The sequence below is a fragment of the Papio anubis genome, chromosome X (genome assembly GCF_008728515.1).
Source record: "Papio anubis isolate 15944 chromosome X, Panubis1.0, whole genome shotgun sequence".
NCBI lineage: Eukaryota > Metazoa > Chordata > Mammalia > Primates > Cercopithecidae > Papio > Papio anubis.
The window spans coordinates 91,138,664-91,155,829 of NC_044996.1; the positions used below are offsets into that span (position 1 = coordinate 91,138,664).

Sequence of the window (17,166 nt, forward strand, 5' to 3'; positions counted from 1 at the left end):
GGCTCATGCCTATAATCCTAGCATTTTGGGAAGCTGAGGCAGGAGGACTGTTTGAGCCCAGGAATTCAAGACCAGACTGCGCAATACAGCAAGATCTTGTCTCTACAAAAAAAAAAAAAAAAAAAAATTAGCCGAGTTTGGTGGCACGTGCCTGTAGTCCCAGCTACTCTGGAGGCTGAGGTGGGAAGATCACTTGAGCCTGGGAGGTTGAGGCTGCAGTGAGCTGTGATCATGCCACTGCACTTCAGCCTGGGTGACAGAGTGAGACCCTGTCTTTAAAAAAAAAAAAAAGAAAGCAAAAAAAAAGCCAAAGTAATAAAAACTGAAAACATCACTCCCTAACTATTTTACTACAGTTTACTATTATTTATGCGTTTGCGGTTATTTAGTTACTCTATCTGCATGGTAGAAATAAACATACAATGAGTGCAACAGTGCATCTCTTTCCAACTCTTCATTCAGTGAGGTCACACTGGTAACTTGAAATTAGCCATGGTGGGAGTACTTATACCACAAAAATCAGCAAATACTAGAAGTCAGCATTCTTTCTTTCTTCAGAGAATCAGGTGTTAAACATTTACCAGCTCACCACTACTCTTAATTAAGTCTCTTGTATTCTATAAAAGCCTCCCTTCCTGTTTCTTTTATAAAATGTATTTGTTGGAGAAACTAGGTCATTTGTCCTATAGAATGTCCCACATTCTGGATTGTAGCCTTATTTCTTATTGTCTCCTTACACAAACTTCTAGAGTCAGACAGACTTGGGGTCAAAACCCACCATTATCAGTAGCTGCGGGAAGTTGGGCAAGGTACAACCTCTGATTCTCAGTTTCATCATCTGTAAACTGAGGATTGCACCTATCTCGTAGGGGATAAAGACTAAAGTATGTGGTGGCCAGGTGCAGTGGCTCACGCCTGTGATCCCAGAACTTTGGAGGCCAAGGTAGGCCGATCACGAGGTCAGGAGTTCGAGACCATCCTGGTCAACATGGTGAAACACTGTCTCTACTAAAGATACAAAAAATTAGCCAGGCGTGGTGGTGCGTGCCTGTAATCCCAGCTACTTGGGAGGCTGAGGCAGGAGAATCACTTGAACCCAGGAGATGGAGGCTGCAGTGAGCCAAGATCGTGCCATTGCACTCCAGCCTAGGTGACAGGGTGAGATTCAGTCTCAAAAAATAAATAAATAAAGTATGTGGTAAACCGCATGCATTAAAAAACAGTACCTCCTCACATCTGTTAGAATGACTATTATCAAAAAGATGAAAGATAAGTGTTGGCGAGGATGCAGAGAAAAAGGAACGCTTGTACGTTGTTGATGGGAATATAAATGGTACAGCTGTTATGGAAAATGGTATGGAATTTCCTCAAGAAAACTAAAAATAGAACCACCATAGCAATTCTACTTCTTGGTAGATACCCAAAGGAATTGAAATTAGTATGTCAAACAGATACATGCACGACTATGTTCATTGCATCACTATACACAATAGCCAAGATATGGATGACCTAAATGTTCATCAGTGAATGAATAAAGAAAATATGGTATATATATACACAATGGAATACGATTCAGCCCTAAAAAAGAAGAAAATTCTATCATTTGTGACAATGTGGATGAACCTAGAAGACATTATGTTAAGTGAAATAAAGCAGCACAGAAAGACAAATACAACATGATCTAATTTGCACATGGAACCTAAAAAAGATGAACTCAAAGAAGAGTAGAATGATGGTTACCAGAGACTGGGAGTTGTGGGGGAGGAAATGGGGAGCTATCGGTCAAAAGGTGTAAGTTGCAGTTAGGAGGAGTAAGTTTTGAGATCTACTGTACAGCAGGGTAACTACAGTTGATAATAATAACAATATACTGTAAATTTCAAAATAACTTAGTAAATTTCAAATGTCTTACCACATAAAATAATAAGTGGGGTGACAGATATGTTAATTAGCCTGATTTAATCATTCCACATTTGTGTGTGTGTCTGTGTATCTCAAAACATCACATGGTACCCCTTAAATGTGTACAATAACAATTTGTCAACTAAAAATGATATTAATTTTGGCTGGGCGCAGTGGCTCACACCTGTAATCCCAGCACTTTGGGAGGCTGAGGTGGGTAGTGGATCACAAGGTCAAGAGATAAAGACTATGCTGGCCAACATGGTGAAACCCTGTCTCAACTAAAAACACAAAATTAGCTGGGCATGGTGGTAAACGCCTGTTGTCCCAGGTACTTGGGAGGCTGAGGCAGGAGAATTGCTTGAACCGGGGAGGTGGAGGTTGCAGTGAGCCGAGATCCCGCCACTGCACTCCAGCCTGGTGACAGACTGTGTCTCAAAAAAAAAAAAGAAAAAAAAAAAAGATATTAATTTTAAAAGAATTTTAAAAACTGGTACCTACTAATGTTAAGCTACCTAAAACAATCTTTCACAGCCCGTCTTGAGCTGCCCAACTGGATATGAAGTAGTCCTCTTTTGAATAAGCATAACACTTTGCTTCTACCTTCCTTATGTCCCTTACTATACTCTCATCCTCTTATTTTATAGTCATTTGTGAATTTATATTATTCCCTTATTTAAAATGTAAGCTCTTTGAGGGTAGCAAACACTTCTTACTCATCTTTGCATTCCTTACAATTTCTAACACAAAAATTTACTCATAGCAGGACTCAAATACTGTATCTATTGAACTATATTTTGAATGCCCTTTCATAAAAAGGCTTTTAGACCTAGAAGAAACTATGTAGTCAGTTTCTATTATTCAGCTTTGAAAAATAAGATCCATCTAACAGATAACTAAAAATTCCTTATGAACAAATATATATAGATGATATACCTGTACGTTTTCCCAAAGACACTAATACAAAGCATTTTATATGACTCCAATGAAGCATAGTCATATGGTATAAATCTAAGGCTTGTTGCATTACAATTGTTAATTTTAATACTGTTACCTAGAGCTAAACCAAAATTAGTTTTGAGTAAGTCAAACTTAACTAATTTCAACATGAAATGTGGCAACAGATAAAGTAAAAAGAAAAAAGTTATACCTACACTAGTTACTTTCCGGTATATTTGAGCTGCATTCTGACACTCAGAATAAGGATACTCCGACGTGGCCATTTCCAGCATACACATTCCAAAAGCATAAACATCTACAGATTCATCATAGTGTTCTTCATACATCTCTGGAGCCATAAACTCAGGAGTTCCTACAAAATAATGCCACCACCACATTTTTTATGAAAGAGAAAAAAGTATCCACCAAGATCACATCCCCTTTCCCATAAGGATTATCTGTGTTAATTTCTACTCCCCCAAAGCAAATTTCTTTTCTTTTTTTTTTTTGAGATGGAGTCTTGCTCTGTTGCCCAGGCTGAAGTACAGTGGTGCGATCTCAGCTCACTGCAACCTTTGCCTCCTGGGTTCAAGCAATTCTCCTGCCTTAGCCTCCCAGGTAGCTGGGATTGCAAGCGCCTGCCACCACGCCTGGCTAATTTTTGTATTTTTAGTAGAGACGGGGTTTCACCATGTTGGCCAGGCTGGTGTCGAACTCCTGACCTCGTTATCCACCCGCCTCAGGCTCCCAAAGTGCTGGGATTACAGGCGTGAGCTGCCGTGTCTGGCCGCAAATTTTTAAGTATACAATTTGTTGAATATTTGCTATATCTACATAAAGCACTGAAATAATGTATTTAATTTTCCATACTGATAGAGTATAATTTGTAATGCTCAAGATTAGGTAATGATTAATAAAATGTTCTTATTTCTATCCTTTTTACTTAAATTTTTCTGAATTAACTCAGTAAATTCTCTTACTTACGTCCTTAGAACCTTTCAATAATCCTAAATATAAATATAATCCCACAAAAAATACATTAGGATGTCTCTGAAATAAGCCAATATATAATAGGTATTTCAAAGCAAATTCAGTCTAAGCCCAGTGTTGGCAAACTTTTCTGTTAAGGGCCAGATAGTAAACTGTTTAGGCTTTGCAGTTTGTATGGTCTCTGTCACACAACTACTCAACTCTGTCACTTATAGGTGCAAAAGCAGCCCTAGACAATCTGTAAATGAGTGAGTGTGGCTGTGTTCTAATAAAATTTGATTTACAAAAACAGGCAGTGAGCCACATTCATCCCACTGGCCATAGCTGGCTGATCCCTTTTCTAGACCTATACAATTGAAAAATCTCTCTTTACCCAACCAGTAAACTTTAAAACATTAATCACCAATGACACTCTTAGCAAATGAGGTGCGCATTAAGGTGGCTAATCCTAGATCACCAATCTTCACAGATCCAGTGGGTCCCGTGATGAAAATATTGTCACACTTCAGATCCCGGTGAATAATAGGAGGAGTCCTAGTGTGCAAGAACTGCAACCCCTTTAAAATTTGCCTGCACCAGCTCCTTAAGACCTTTGGTTTCATGACTTTAAATCGTTTTAAGTACCTATACAAAGAAACAAAAGACCATGTGTAAACAAACATATCCAGCTTATTATATGAACACTATTAAGGTAAGTTACATAAGCAAACAACTTATGCACTATGATTCCCATCACTGAGTTGTTTTCTATTGTCTGTTATGGCAAAAAAAAAAGGTTTTTTTAATCTAATACTTCATTCTTAGATAAGACATCCTACCAAGCATAGCCTTTTTTTTTTTTTTTTTTTTTAAGATGAAGTCTCACCCTGTCTCCCAGGCTGGAGGGCAGTGGTGCAATCTCAGCACACTGCAGCCTCCGCCCCCCAGGTTCATGTGATTCTCATGCCTCAGCCTCCCAAGTAACTGGGACTACAGGCGTGCACCACCATGCTGAGCTCATTTTTGTATTTTAGCATAGACAGGGTTTCACCATGTGGGCCAGGCTGGTCTTGAACTCCTCACCTCAGGTGATCTGCCTGTCTCGGCCTCCCAAAGTGCTAGGATTACAGGCATCAGCCACCACGCCTAGCCAAGTGTAGCATTTTTACTTCAAACTAAGAATCATTCCACAGTGGCCTTTTGTAGAATGGCAGCACAATTTTAAAAAGAAAGTCCTTCTCTACTACCTAATAACTGCTTATATAAAGTCACTAGAGGGTTAAACTATGTAAAATTTTAGTATATACACAAATGTTAGGAAACAAAAAGTTTACACCATATTTAATACTTGCAAGTGATTAAACCACATTTAATATTTACAAGTCATTATTCACCAAATGAATAATTATGGTTAGAAATAAAAGACCATAATAGTCTATAATACTATAATATTATACTATACAATACTACATATTATACTATATAATACTATAATAATATACTATAATACTATAATACCATAATAGTATCGCTCACTAGATATTTGAACTTGACGAAGCCCTTTCAACCTTCCACTATCTTCTACAAAATAAAATTATGGCCGGGCATGGTGCCTCACCTATAACCCTAGCACTTTGGGAGGCTGAGGTAGGCAGATTGCTTTAGCCCAGGAATTCGAGACCACCCTGGGCAACATGGCGAAACTCCATCTCTACAAAAATTATTTTTAAAAATTAGCCAGGCAAGTTGCCGCATGCTTGTGGTTCCAGCTACTCAGGAGGCTGAGATGGGAGGGTCACTTGAGCCCAAGGAGGTCGAAGCTGCAGTTAGCCATGATCATGCCACTGCACCACTCCAGTCTGGGTGACAGAATGAGACCCTGTCCCAAAAAATAATTAAAATAAAATAAAATAATATTCTCTACAATGATTTTTAATTCTAAAATTCTATAATATCCCACAAATATTAACTTCTCAGTACTGTATGTTTTAACAAACTTCATTAACATCTCAATTTTTTAACCTAACTTAAAACAGTCACTAGATTTGAATCTACAAATTCTCTTTTTTTTTTTTGAGACAGGATCTGGTTTTGTCAACCAGGCTGGAATACAGTGGCACGATCATGGCTCACTGCAACCTCCACCTCCCAGGCTCAAGCCATCCTCCAACCTCAGCCTCCTGAGTAGCTGGGACTACAGGTGTGTGCTGCCACATCTGGCTAATTTTTTTATTTTTTTGGTAGAGACAAGGTTTCACCATGTTGCCCAGGCTAGTCTTGAGATCCACCCTCCTCAGTCTCCCAAAGGGCTGGGATTACAGGTATAGCCACTGCGCCTGGCCAGATTCTAAAAATTCTTTGAGTAGTTTTATTTTATAAAAAGTGTTATGACTCCTAAAAATTATTTCCAAATAAAACTACATTGGCACTATCAGGGTCAACTTACGTCTTTAAGGTTCCAGATGTCATTAGTTCAGTCACTAATACAATACATTTCTTTCCTTTTAATATAGATTCCCAGGAATCATAAAATCGAACTATATTGGGGTGCTGGAGACCCTTCAGCATCTCTGCTTCTTCCTTGAATCTTTGCTGCTCAGCTTTGGTTAACTTTCGGTCCTGAAAAGGAATAACAAGTTCCAAAATAAAGTCATGAAAATTCTCATGCACATTTCTAATACCACTCAACTGAATGCTTTATTGCATTTATGCACGTATGTGTATATTTATTCATTTTTGCCTGTCAATGCTTTTCTCAAGACTTGTATCATCACAGATATCCTTTATTAGTTACTTTGACTCCTCCAACATGGCAATGCAGCTACTGTTATATTTCATAAGTACATTATAAACCCACCTGGGTAATAAATCAGTATCTTGAAAAACAGTATCTCAAAATGCATTGAGAAAAAGCAATAAAGCAGACAGGAAAGTTTCCCTAAGAAATCCCTGAGTTTCCATATCTAAAACATCTGTAATGTCAGAACAGGAACAACCAAAATGTTAAACATCTAGACATTTAATCTAATTAAATTTCTGAATTGCCAAAATAAAAGTGCTCTAGGTTTCCATAGAGAAATATTAGGTTATGAACCAGTGAAAGACATTCAAATAGGCATTGGACCTCTGATCTGCTACATTAACTGCTAGAAGTCAAAGGAGCAATTTTACAGAATTCTGAGGGAGAACTATGGCCCTAAAATTCTGATCCCAGACAAGCTATCCATCAAGTTTAAAAGGGAAAAAATCCTACATTTCTAGACAACAGGGACACAGACAGTACACCACCCCGTACACTGTCTCTGACCATATCACTCAAAGAACTTCAATAAAAATGTGGCCATAAAAAGTTAGAAAAGGAAGGTATGGGCTGGGCACGGTGGTTCACACCTATAATCCTAGCACTTTGGGAGGCCAAGGTGGGATAACCAGCCTGGCTAACACAGTGAGATCCCCGTCTCTACAAAATAATAATAATAATAATAATAAACAGATGGGTGTGGTGGTGCATGTTTGTAGTCCCCAACTACTTGAGAGGGTAAGGTGGGAGGATTGTTTGAACCTGGGAGGCAGAGGTTGCAGTGGGCCAAGATCATGCCACTGCACTCCAACCTTGGTGACGGAGTAAGCCCCTGTCTCAAAAAAATTGTATTACAAAAATAAAATGTTGGAAAAATTTTGTTATCAAAGTTGTACATGACATCATCTTCTAATTTGTTTTATTCTCTTTCATAGCATGCTATGTTTTATTTCTCATTCCTTTTTTTCTAGACAAAGTCTCACTCTGTCACCCAGGCTGGAATGCAGTGGTGCGATCTCAGCTTCCTGCAACCTCTGCTTCCCAGGATCAAGTGATTCTCCTGCCTCAGCCTCTTGAGTAGCTGGGATTACAGGTGTCCACCACCAGGCCCGGCTAATTTTTGTATTTTTAGTAGAGATGGGGTTTCACCATGTTGACCAGTCTGGTCTTGAACTCTTGGACCTGAAGTGATCCCCCTGCATCGGCCTCCCAAAGTGCTGGGATTACAGGCATGAGCTATCACACCTGGCCTTCTCATTCCTTTCCTTGTGTTATTTCTCCCCTATTTTCTTCACCAGTTTCCTTAATCATTTTTCAGAAAGCCCCAAATAATAAAATATATTTATCCTATTTTTATGTACGTAAATTTTAAATTAATTTCAGTTTTTCTGAATTCCCTCTTCCTTTCTTTTAATGTTATTTTCCTAACTTCATAACATGAGTACTAAATTCCTTTAGTTATTATTCAATAATAATGAAGATATTTTAGGCTATAAATTTTCTAACAGGTATAACTTTTGCAGTGACCCACAGGTTTTGCTGTAATGTCTTCTCTTTTTTATTGCTTTCTAGTTTATAATCTCAGTTTTGATTTTCTCTGTGATTCAAAATTTATCTAGGAATGTGATTCCTGCTCTCTAATTAGTTAAGAATCTTTTGGGCCGGGCGCGGTGGCTCACGCCTGTAATCCCAGCACTTTGGGAGGCCGAGGCAGGCGGATCACGAAATCAGGAGATCGAGACCATCCTGGCTAACACGGTGAAACCCCGTCTCTACTAAAAATACAAAAAATTAGCCTGGCGTGGTGGCGGGCGCCTGTAGTCCCAGCTACTCGGGAGGCTGAGGCAGGAGAATAGCATGAACCCAGGATGCAGAGTTTGCAGTGAGCCGAGATTGCGCTACTGCACTCCAGCCTGGGCGACAGAGTGAGACTCTGCCTCAAAAAAAAAAAAAAAAAAAAATCTTTTGGTTATTTATTTCATTATTTATTTCCAATCTTATTGAGTAATGCAAGTACAAAATCTCTCTTCTTTAACTTAAGGTTTTCTGGGGGCCACATATAACAATGTATATTTCCTGTTTGAAAGATATAAAGTTCTATACATCCATCGAATAAAGTTTGTGGATTGTGGATTATATTATTCAACTCCTCTGTATTTTTTTATTTTTTTATTTTTTTGAGATGGAGTTCTGCTCTTGTTGCCCAGGCTGAAGTGCAATGGCGCAATCTTGGCTCACGACAACCTCTGTCTCCCAGGTCCAAGCTATTCTCCTGCCTCAGCCTCCCGAGTAGCTGGGATTACAGGCATGCGCCACCAGTCTGGCTAATTTTGTATTTTTAGTAGAGACGGGGTTTCTCCATGTTGGTCAGGCTGATCTTGAACTCCCGACCTCAGGTGATCCACCCGCCTCAGCCTCCCAAAGTGCTGGGATTACAGGCCTGAGCCACGGCGCCCAGCACAACTCCTCTGTATTTACTCACTTTTTGTGTACTAGATGTCTCCTATTCTGAAAGAAATGCACATGAAATTTCCCACTACAAACACATGTTTGTCTTTTTTGAAAATGCTATTAGAGGTTATTCAGCCAAAATATTTTTGGTGTCTACAAGTTTTTCATACAATTTCTTAAACTATAAAGTATATAATTTCATAATATCCTGTCTAATGTTTCAACCTTGTTTTTCTCCTTTTTTGATGTACATTAACATTGCCACTTTGGGGACAGGTGTGGTGGCTCACGCCTGTAATCCCAACACTTTGGGAGGCCGAGGCAGGCAGATCACCTGAGGTCAGGAGCTCGAGACCAGCCTTGCTGACATGGTGAAACCACATCTCTACTAAAAACACAAAAAATTAGGCGGGTGTGGTGGCACGTGTGTGTAATCCCAGCTACTTGGGAGGCTGAGACATAAGAATCGCTTGAGCCCAAGAGGCAGAGGTTGCAGTGAGCCAAGACCATGCCACTGCACTCCAGCCTGGGAGACAGAGTGAGACTCTGTCTCAAAAAAACAAAAACAAACAAAACAAAACAAAAAACATTGCCACTCTTGCTTTCTCTTTGCTTGTTTATATCTTTACCTTTTCTTTATCACTGCTTTAAGTATTATTTTAGTAAACAACACATGTGAGTTTTGTCTTTTAACTCCACCTGACAGTCTGAGTTTCTTAATAAGCAAATGCAACATGTCCACATACTATACTTAATTTTACCAAATACTATACTTAATTTTACTCCTTCAATCTTATTTTATGTTATTTATTTATTTTACTTTATTGTTTTCTATTATTAACTAAGAGATGTATCAGGCCAGGCACAGTGGCTCACATTTGTAATCCCAACACTTTGGGAGGTCAAAGTGGGTGCATTGCTTAGGCTCAGGAGTTTAAGAGCAGCCTGAGCAACATGACGAAACCCTGTCTCTACAAAAAATACAAAAATTAGCCAGGCATTGTGGTGTATGTCTGTAGTCCCAGCTACTTAGGGGGCTGAGGCTGGAGGATCGCTTGAACCCGGGAGGTCGAGACTATAGTGAGCCATGTTTGCACCACACTGCACTCTAACCTGAGTGACGAAGTGAGACTCTATCTCAAAAAACAAAGAGGTACATAATATTTTTCCTTTTTTACTAGTGGATAGCCTCCCTTTCCACTCCATATCAAACATATTTATCTGTTATAAGAAATTAAGTAACTCATCTACTCGTTCTCCCTACTTCACCTAGCCCCCACTCACCAAAAATAAATAAATAATCTAAAATACTAATACTTCCCCCCCTTTCTATCATACCACATAGACAATACATGTAGAAGACTTAATCACTGGTCAGGCACGATGGCTTATGCCTGTAATCTCAGTACTTTGGGGGGCTGAGGCAGGTGAATTGTTCAAGCTCAAGAGTTCGAAATCATCCTGGGCAACATGGCAAAACCTCGTCTCTACTAAAAATAAAAAAAATTAGTCGAGCATGGTGGCACATCCCAATAGCTGTAGTCTTAGCTACTTGGGAGGCTAAGGTGGGAGGATCACTTGAGCCTGGGAGGTGGAGGTTGCAGTGAGTCAAGATTCCACTACTGCACTCCAGCCTGGGCAACAGAAGGAAACCCTTTCTCAAAAAAAAAAAAAAAAAAAAAAAAGACTTAATCACCCCTACACTGTCTACTCCTATATGATTGCCCCTCCCCCTCACAGACTTCTATTCTAGCTGTAGAGTCTTTACTTAGCACTTTCATCAAATATTCCATTCATTCAATGTCAACATATGTTATTTTCACAGATCTAGCTTCATCTTTTTAACTATTACATAGTTTTCTGCACTATGGTCCATGAATATCTTTTTCACCCTGGGAGATGATATCTTAGCTGATTAGAGATTCTTGGATGATGTAGCCTTTTCCCCTTAATGGTCTACCATCTTTTAGCTTCTAGCATTGAAGATAAGAAGAAAGGTGCATGTAAGATTCTTTTTTCTTGGTTAGTCTAGTTATCTACCAGATTTTACCTAGATATCTACTTTTAGATACTACTACTTTTTGATTATCGAGACTACTAATTCAATCAGAAAAGTGATTCTTTTCCCCTCATATTCAATCCTCCTCTTCTGAGTCCTTGATTTACTCAGAGGGGCCCTGGGATACCTTATGTAGTCCCATGAGTGATGGAGCTATAGCAGTCTCTCCCCTGAGGGCTGCTCTGTAACAACTAACATCTTGTTAGACATCGAGGAAGTGTGTTTGCTCCTTATTTTCCTAGAATGCAAAAGCTAACTCTCTCTCCTACTCTGTAGACGATAAATGACCCCGTCTACCCTCTAGACCCTCAAGACTAAAAGACTGGTCAGCCCACTAGTCTTTTAGCTCTGCTCACACTTTTGAGGGGGCATAACTATACAAAGAGATCAGCAGATCTTCCCCTGTATTATAGGTGGAATGTTTGTGTCCTCTCTCCTCTGTCAAAATTTGTAAGTTAAAACCCCAACCCCCTATGTGACTGTATTTGGTGACAGGGCCTCATAAGGGTGGCTCCTTGATCCAATAGGATTAGTATTCTTATAAAAAGAGACAACAGAGGCGGGGCGCGGTGGCTCATGCCCGTAATCCCAGCACTTTGGAAGGCCGAGGTGGGTGGATCACCTGAGGTCAGGAGCTCACCAGCCTGTCCAACATGGTGAAACCCCGCCTCTACTAAAAATATAAAGAAGTAGCCAGGTGTGGTGGCGGGCACCTGTAATCCCAGCTACTCGGGAGGCTGAGGCAGGAGAATCGCTTGAACCCAGGAGGCGGAGGTTGCAGTGAGCTGAGATTACGCCACCACACTCCAGCCTGGGCAATAGAGCGAGACTCCATTTCAAAAAAAAAAAAAAAAGACAAGGAGTCAAGAGAAAGTTCACTGCCAACTCTCCTCACCAAGCCAGGAAGAGAGCCCTCACCAGAAACCCACCAAGCTAGAACTTGATCTAGGACTTATAATCTCTACAACTTTGAGAAAAGATGCTCAATATCATTAGTTGTCAGGGTAATGCAAATCAAAACCACAGTAAAATACCACTTCACACCCATTAGGATGGCTACTATCTAAGTAAATAAATATATAAATAATTAAGAAGTGTTGGCAAGGATATGGAGAAACCTTGCACATTGCTGGGGAATGTAAAATGGTATAGTCATTGTGGAAAGCAACATGATGGTTCCTCACCATATTAAACATAGAATTACCATACGCTGCAGCAATTCTACTTTTAGGTATTCTAGGTATATGCCCAAAAGAATTGAAAGCAGAGACACAAACAGACATTTGTAGAACCATGTTCATAGCAGCATTATTCACAACAGCCAAAACGCAGAAACAACTCAAATGCCCACCAACACATGAATAAACAAAATATGGTATATGGTATATACATACAATGGAATACTGTTTAGCCTTAAAGAGAAAGGAAATTCTGATACATGCTACAAAACATGGCTGAATCTTTTTTTTCCCCCCCCCCGAGACGGAGTCTTAATCTGTCACCCAGTCTTGAGTGCAGAGGCACAATCTCAGCTCACTGCAACCTCCGCCTGCCTGGTTCAAGCAATTCTCCTGCCTCAGCCTCCTGAGTAGCTAGGATTACAGGCACATGTCACCATGCCTAGCTAATTTTTGTATTCTTAGTAGAGACAGGGTTTCACCATGTTGGCCAGGCTGGTCTCGAACTCTTGACCTTGTGATCCGCCCACCTCGGCTTCCCAAAGTGCTGGGATTACAGGCATGAGCCACCGCACCCGGCCAACATGGATGAATCTTGAAAACGTTATGGTAAGTGAAATAAACGAGACAGGAAAGACAAACATTGCTTGATTCCACTTATATGAGGTACCTACAATAGGCAAATTCATAGAGACAAAAAGTAGAATAGTAGTTAACAGGAGCTAGGCAGAATGGGGAATGGGAAGTTAAATTGTTTAATGAGTACAGAGTTTCTATTAGGAATGATAAAATACTGGAGATGGACACTGCTATGTACAATGATGTAAATATACTTAATGCCACTGAAAAATTGCACACTTAAAAATGGTTAAGATGGCTGGGCACAGTGGCTCACGCCTGTATTCCCAGCACTTTGGAGGCCAAGGCGGGTGGATAACTTGAGATCAGGAGTTCGAGACCAGCCTGGCCAACATGGTGAAACCCCATTCTCTACCAAAAATACAAAAATTAGTCGGATGTGGTGGCACGTGCCTGTGATCCCAGCAACTCGGGAGGCTGAGGCATGAGAATTGCTTGAACCCAGGAGGAAGGGGTTGCAGTGAGCTGATATCATGCCACTTCACTCCAGCCTGGACAACAGAGTGAGACTCTGTCTCAAACAAACAAACAAACAAAAAAAGATTAAGATGGTAACTCTTATGTTATATATTAGACATTTTGCCACAATAAAAACTATTTTTAGAAAGTTAAGGAAGTCAGCTGGGCACAGTGGTTCACATCTGTAAGTCTAGCACTTAGGGAGGCTAGGAAGGAGTTCAAGACCAGCTTGGGCAACAAAACAAGACCCCATCTCTACAAAATAGCCAGGCATGGAGGCACGCACCTGTAGTCCTAGCTACTTGGGAGGTTGAGGCAGGAGGATCACTTGAGCCCAGGCATTTGAGGCTGCAGTGAACTACGGTCACGCCACTGCACTCCAGCCTGGGCAAGACAGCAAGACCTTGTCTTGAAAAAAAAAATAAGGAACTCAGAGAACAAAAGCAAGGAAACAAGTAGAGTCTTTATGTTTTACTATCTGACCTGACTAATAAGTCTTTTCTTTTTTTTTTTGAGATGGAGTCTTGCTCTGTCATCCAGGCTGGAGTGAGTGGTGCGATCTCGGCTCACTGCAACCTCCGCTTCCCTGGTTCAAGCAATTCTTGTGCCTCAGCCTCCCACAGTAGCTGCGATTACAGGTGCTCGCCATCACACCTGACTAATTTTTGTATTTTTAGTAGAGACGGGGTTTTGCCATGTTGGCCAGGCTGGTTTTAAACTCCTGACCTCAGGTGATCTGCCCACCTCGGCCTCCCAAAGTGCTGGGATTACAGGTGTGAGTCACTGCCCCCGGCCCAACATGACTAATACGTCTTAAATGCCCCTATAATTGGCTACAAGTCCTCTACTCACAATAGGCAGCAGATCTACTCTGAAGTATAAAGAGTAATTCTTTTTTGAGACAGGGTGTCACTCTGTCACCTAGGCTGGAGTGCAGTGGCGCGATCTCAGCTCACTGCAACTTCCACCTCCCAGGTTCAAGCGATCCTCCCACCTCAGCCTACCGAGTAGCTGGGACTACAAGCACGTGCCACCACACCCAGCTGATTTTTGTATTTTTTGTAGAGATGGGATTTCGCCATGTTGCCCAGGTTGGTCTCAAACTCCTGACCTCAAGTGATCCACCTGCCTTAGCCTCCCAAAGTGCTAGGATTATAGGCATGAGTCACCGTACCTGGCCAGAATAATGAATACACTTTGATGCCTTCTGATTAAATTAGCAGAATGCCAAGTCTTTCATGTGCCAGACTAAACTACCCTACTTCATCCTTTGATTCTACAGATTGAAAGTAGTCAGCATTAGGAATAAACAACTTTACAAAATTACAACTGTTTTCCCAGATATACTGCTGGAGGTGAAATCTACTAAAAATGTAGAGCCAAGATCTTCAAAACTCCACTTTAGATTTAGCAAGGGGAAAGTAAACCTGTTAAAGTAGCACCAAAATCCAGAGAGAAATACTTAGAGCTTTCAGCTACCACAGTAACATCCTTTAAACACACATACCCCTACGTGCATTGTTGTATTAATGACAACCACTTTGGTAGAGAAACTTTCACACATCATCAATAAGAATTCTTACACAAGAAAGGAATGATGAGCCACAAAAGACAAACTAGAGAACAGCACTAGCTAATGAAGGTGACATAGTCAAATGCCAGGAAAATTCTAGTCTATGAAAATGATCCCTAAATCTTGCTGTCTCAAGGTAAGGACACCAAGAAGAAAGCATCAAATATCAATTTTATATCAAATATCAGTGTTATAAATGTTCATTTACATGGCTGGTAAATAGGAGTCAAATATAAATTTATCAAATAGATTTCAACTACTCCAGACTACTTTAAAAAGAAATATTATCCTTTTATAAATGCTAACTAAACATTCAATCTATTATAACATATGGAATGCTAAAAATGTACACAATACCTTTCCTGAGACATGGCACAATACCAGTATGACCAACCTGCATATATATTTATTCAAGATAAGAAGCATTTCATTTCCAAAAAGTAAACTATGTCCTTATCAGCTATGTCTCTTAATGCAAACACCAACAATGCTCTACAGAACCAAGTCAGAGGCTACATGGATCTGTTTCTGCAAATGTGAAAGGAGAAATTATTAACAATGATACAAAATCTGTACTACAAAATAACCTAATCAAGTAAGGATGAATATTACAAAGGCTTCAAAATGATGCTTAGCTTATAAAGCACTCTATCAATGAATTATTTTTTTCTTTTCAGAGAGACAGGGTCTCACTCTGTGTTGCCCAGGCTGGAGTGCAGTGGCACGATCATAGTTCACTGCAGCCCTGAACTCCTGGGCTCACATGATCCTCTTGCCTCACTCTCCCAAATACCCAAGACACTACTGGGACATGCCACTATGCCTATGCTCAGCTTTTTTTTTTTTTTCTTTTTGTGGAGATGAGGTCTTGCTATGTTGACCAGGCTGGTCTTGAATTCCCATCCTCAAGCTATTCTCCTGCCTCAGCTCGAACATTCTTGATAAACATGAGGTTGCTCAGTATTTTAACACTACCATTTATTGAACACTAAAATGTGTTACATTCTTTCCAAGTATTCTCTCTAATCGTCAATGTTTTCTTTTCTTTTCTTTTCTTTCTTTTTTTTTTTTTTTTTTTTTGACATGGAGTCTTGCTCTGTGGCCCAGGCTGGAGTGCAATGGCATTATCTGGGCTCCCTGCAACCTCTACCTCTTGGGTTCAAGCAATTCTCCTGCCTCAGCCTTCTGAGTAGCTGGGATTACAGGAACGCGCCACCATGCCCCGCTAATTTTTGTATTTTTCGTAGAGCAGGAGGTTCGCCATGTTGGCCAGGCTGGTCTCTAATGCCTGACCTCAGGTGATCCACCCACCTCGGCCTCCCACAGTGCTGGGATTACAGGCGTGAGCCACCGTGCCCAGTCAATGTTTTATTTCTTAAACTGGGCAGTAGGTACACAGTTTCCATTACGTTACTCTTTATTCTTTTTGGTACATCCAAAGTATTTATCATATTTTTCTTTAAAAGAAAAGTAAAAAATTAAGACTCCAGTTAAGCTATCTGGCTTACCCAAGGTAACTAACTGGCACAGGCAACACTGGAACCCCGTACGTTGAATTCTGAATCCGAAGCACTTTCTAGTTCACTACTCTGCCTCTCAGAAATGGCAGTCATAGCAATGAGTGCAGATATCTCATTCACAAACCACTTTCCATGGAGAGATGGTGTAGTACCCCAGAACTCATGCTAAGAAATAAACAGACACTGAGGATAATGATAATTTGTAAATGGTGACATCAACGTATCAATTAAGAAATCACGGTATAATAGTCATAATCTGGCAATATTACCATACTAAAACTTTGAGATAGCAATGGTATTAATACCTAAAGAAAAGTGCTTGGCTGGGTACGGTGGCTCACACTTGTAATCCCAACACTTTGGGAGGCTGAGGCAGGTGGATCATCTGAGGTCAGGAGTTCGAGACCAGCCTGGCCAACATGGTAAAATCCCATCTCTACTAAAAATACAAAAATTAGCTGGGCGTGGCGGCACATGCCTATAATCCCAGCTACTCGGGAGGCTGAGGCAGGAGATTTGCTTGACCTGGGAGGCAGAGGTTGCAGTGAGCCGAAATCACGCCATTGCACTCCAGCCTGAGTGACAGAGCAAGACTCCATCTCAACAAAAAACAAAAAGAAAAAAGAAAATTGCTCACAAATGGTAGTCAAGATAATAAATCAAAAGGCAATAAACCA

The 17,166-nt window shown here is 40.4% G+C and overlaps 1 protein-coding gene across 7 annotated transcripts in view; it reads right to left on the bottom strand.

Moving 5' to 3' along the window:
- The window catches only part of WNK3 (WNK lysine deficient protein kinase 3), a 165,693-nt gene that overhangs the window by 113,742 nt on the left and 34,785 nt on the right, over window positions 1-17,166 (bottom strand). For 6 of the 7 annotated variants that reach the window (XM_031660810.1, XM_021932693.2, XM_021932692.2 and 3 more), the window contains exons 3-5: window positions 6,257-6,429; window positions 4,235-4,455; window positions 3,057-3,214 (exon numbers count right to left, since the gene is read on the bottom strand). In XM_031660810.1, the coding sequence (XP_031516670.1) occupies window positions 3,057-3,214; window positions 4,235-4,455; window positions 6,257-6,429 (552 nt within the window). Of the gene's footprint in view, window positions 1-3,056; window positions 3,215-4,234; window positions 4,456-6,256; window positions 6,430-16,477; window positions 16,895-17,166 lie in introns of those variants that run through there. The other variant, XM_021932697.2, reaches the window with a different exon arrangement.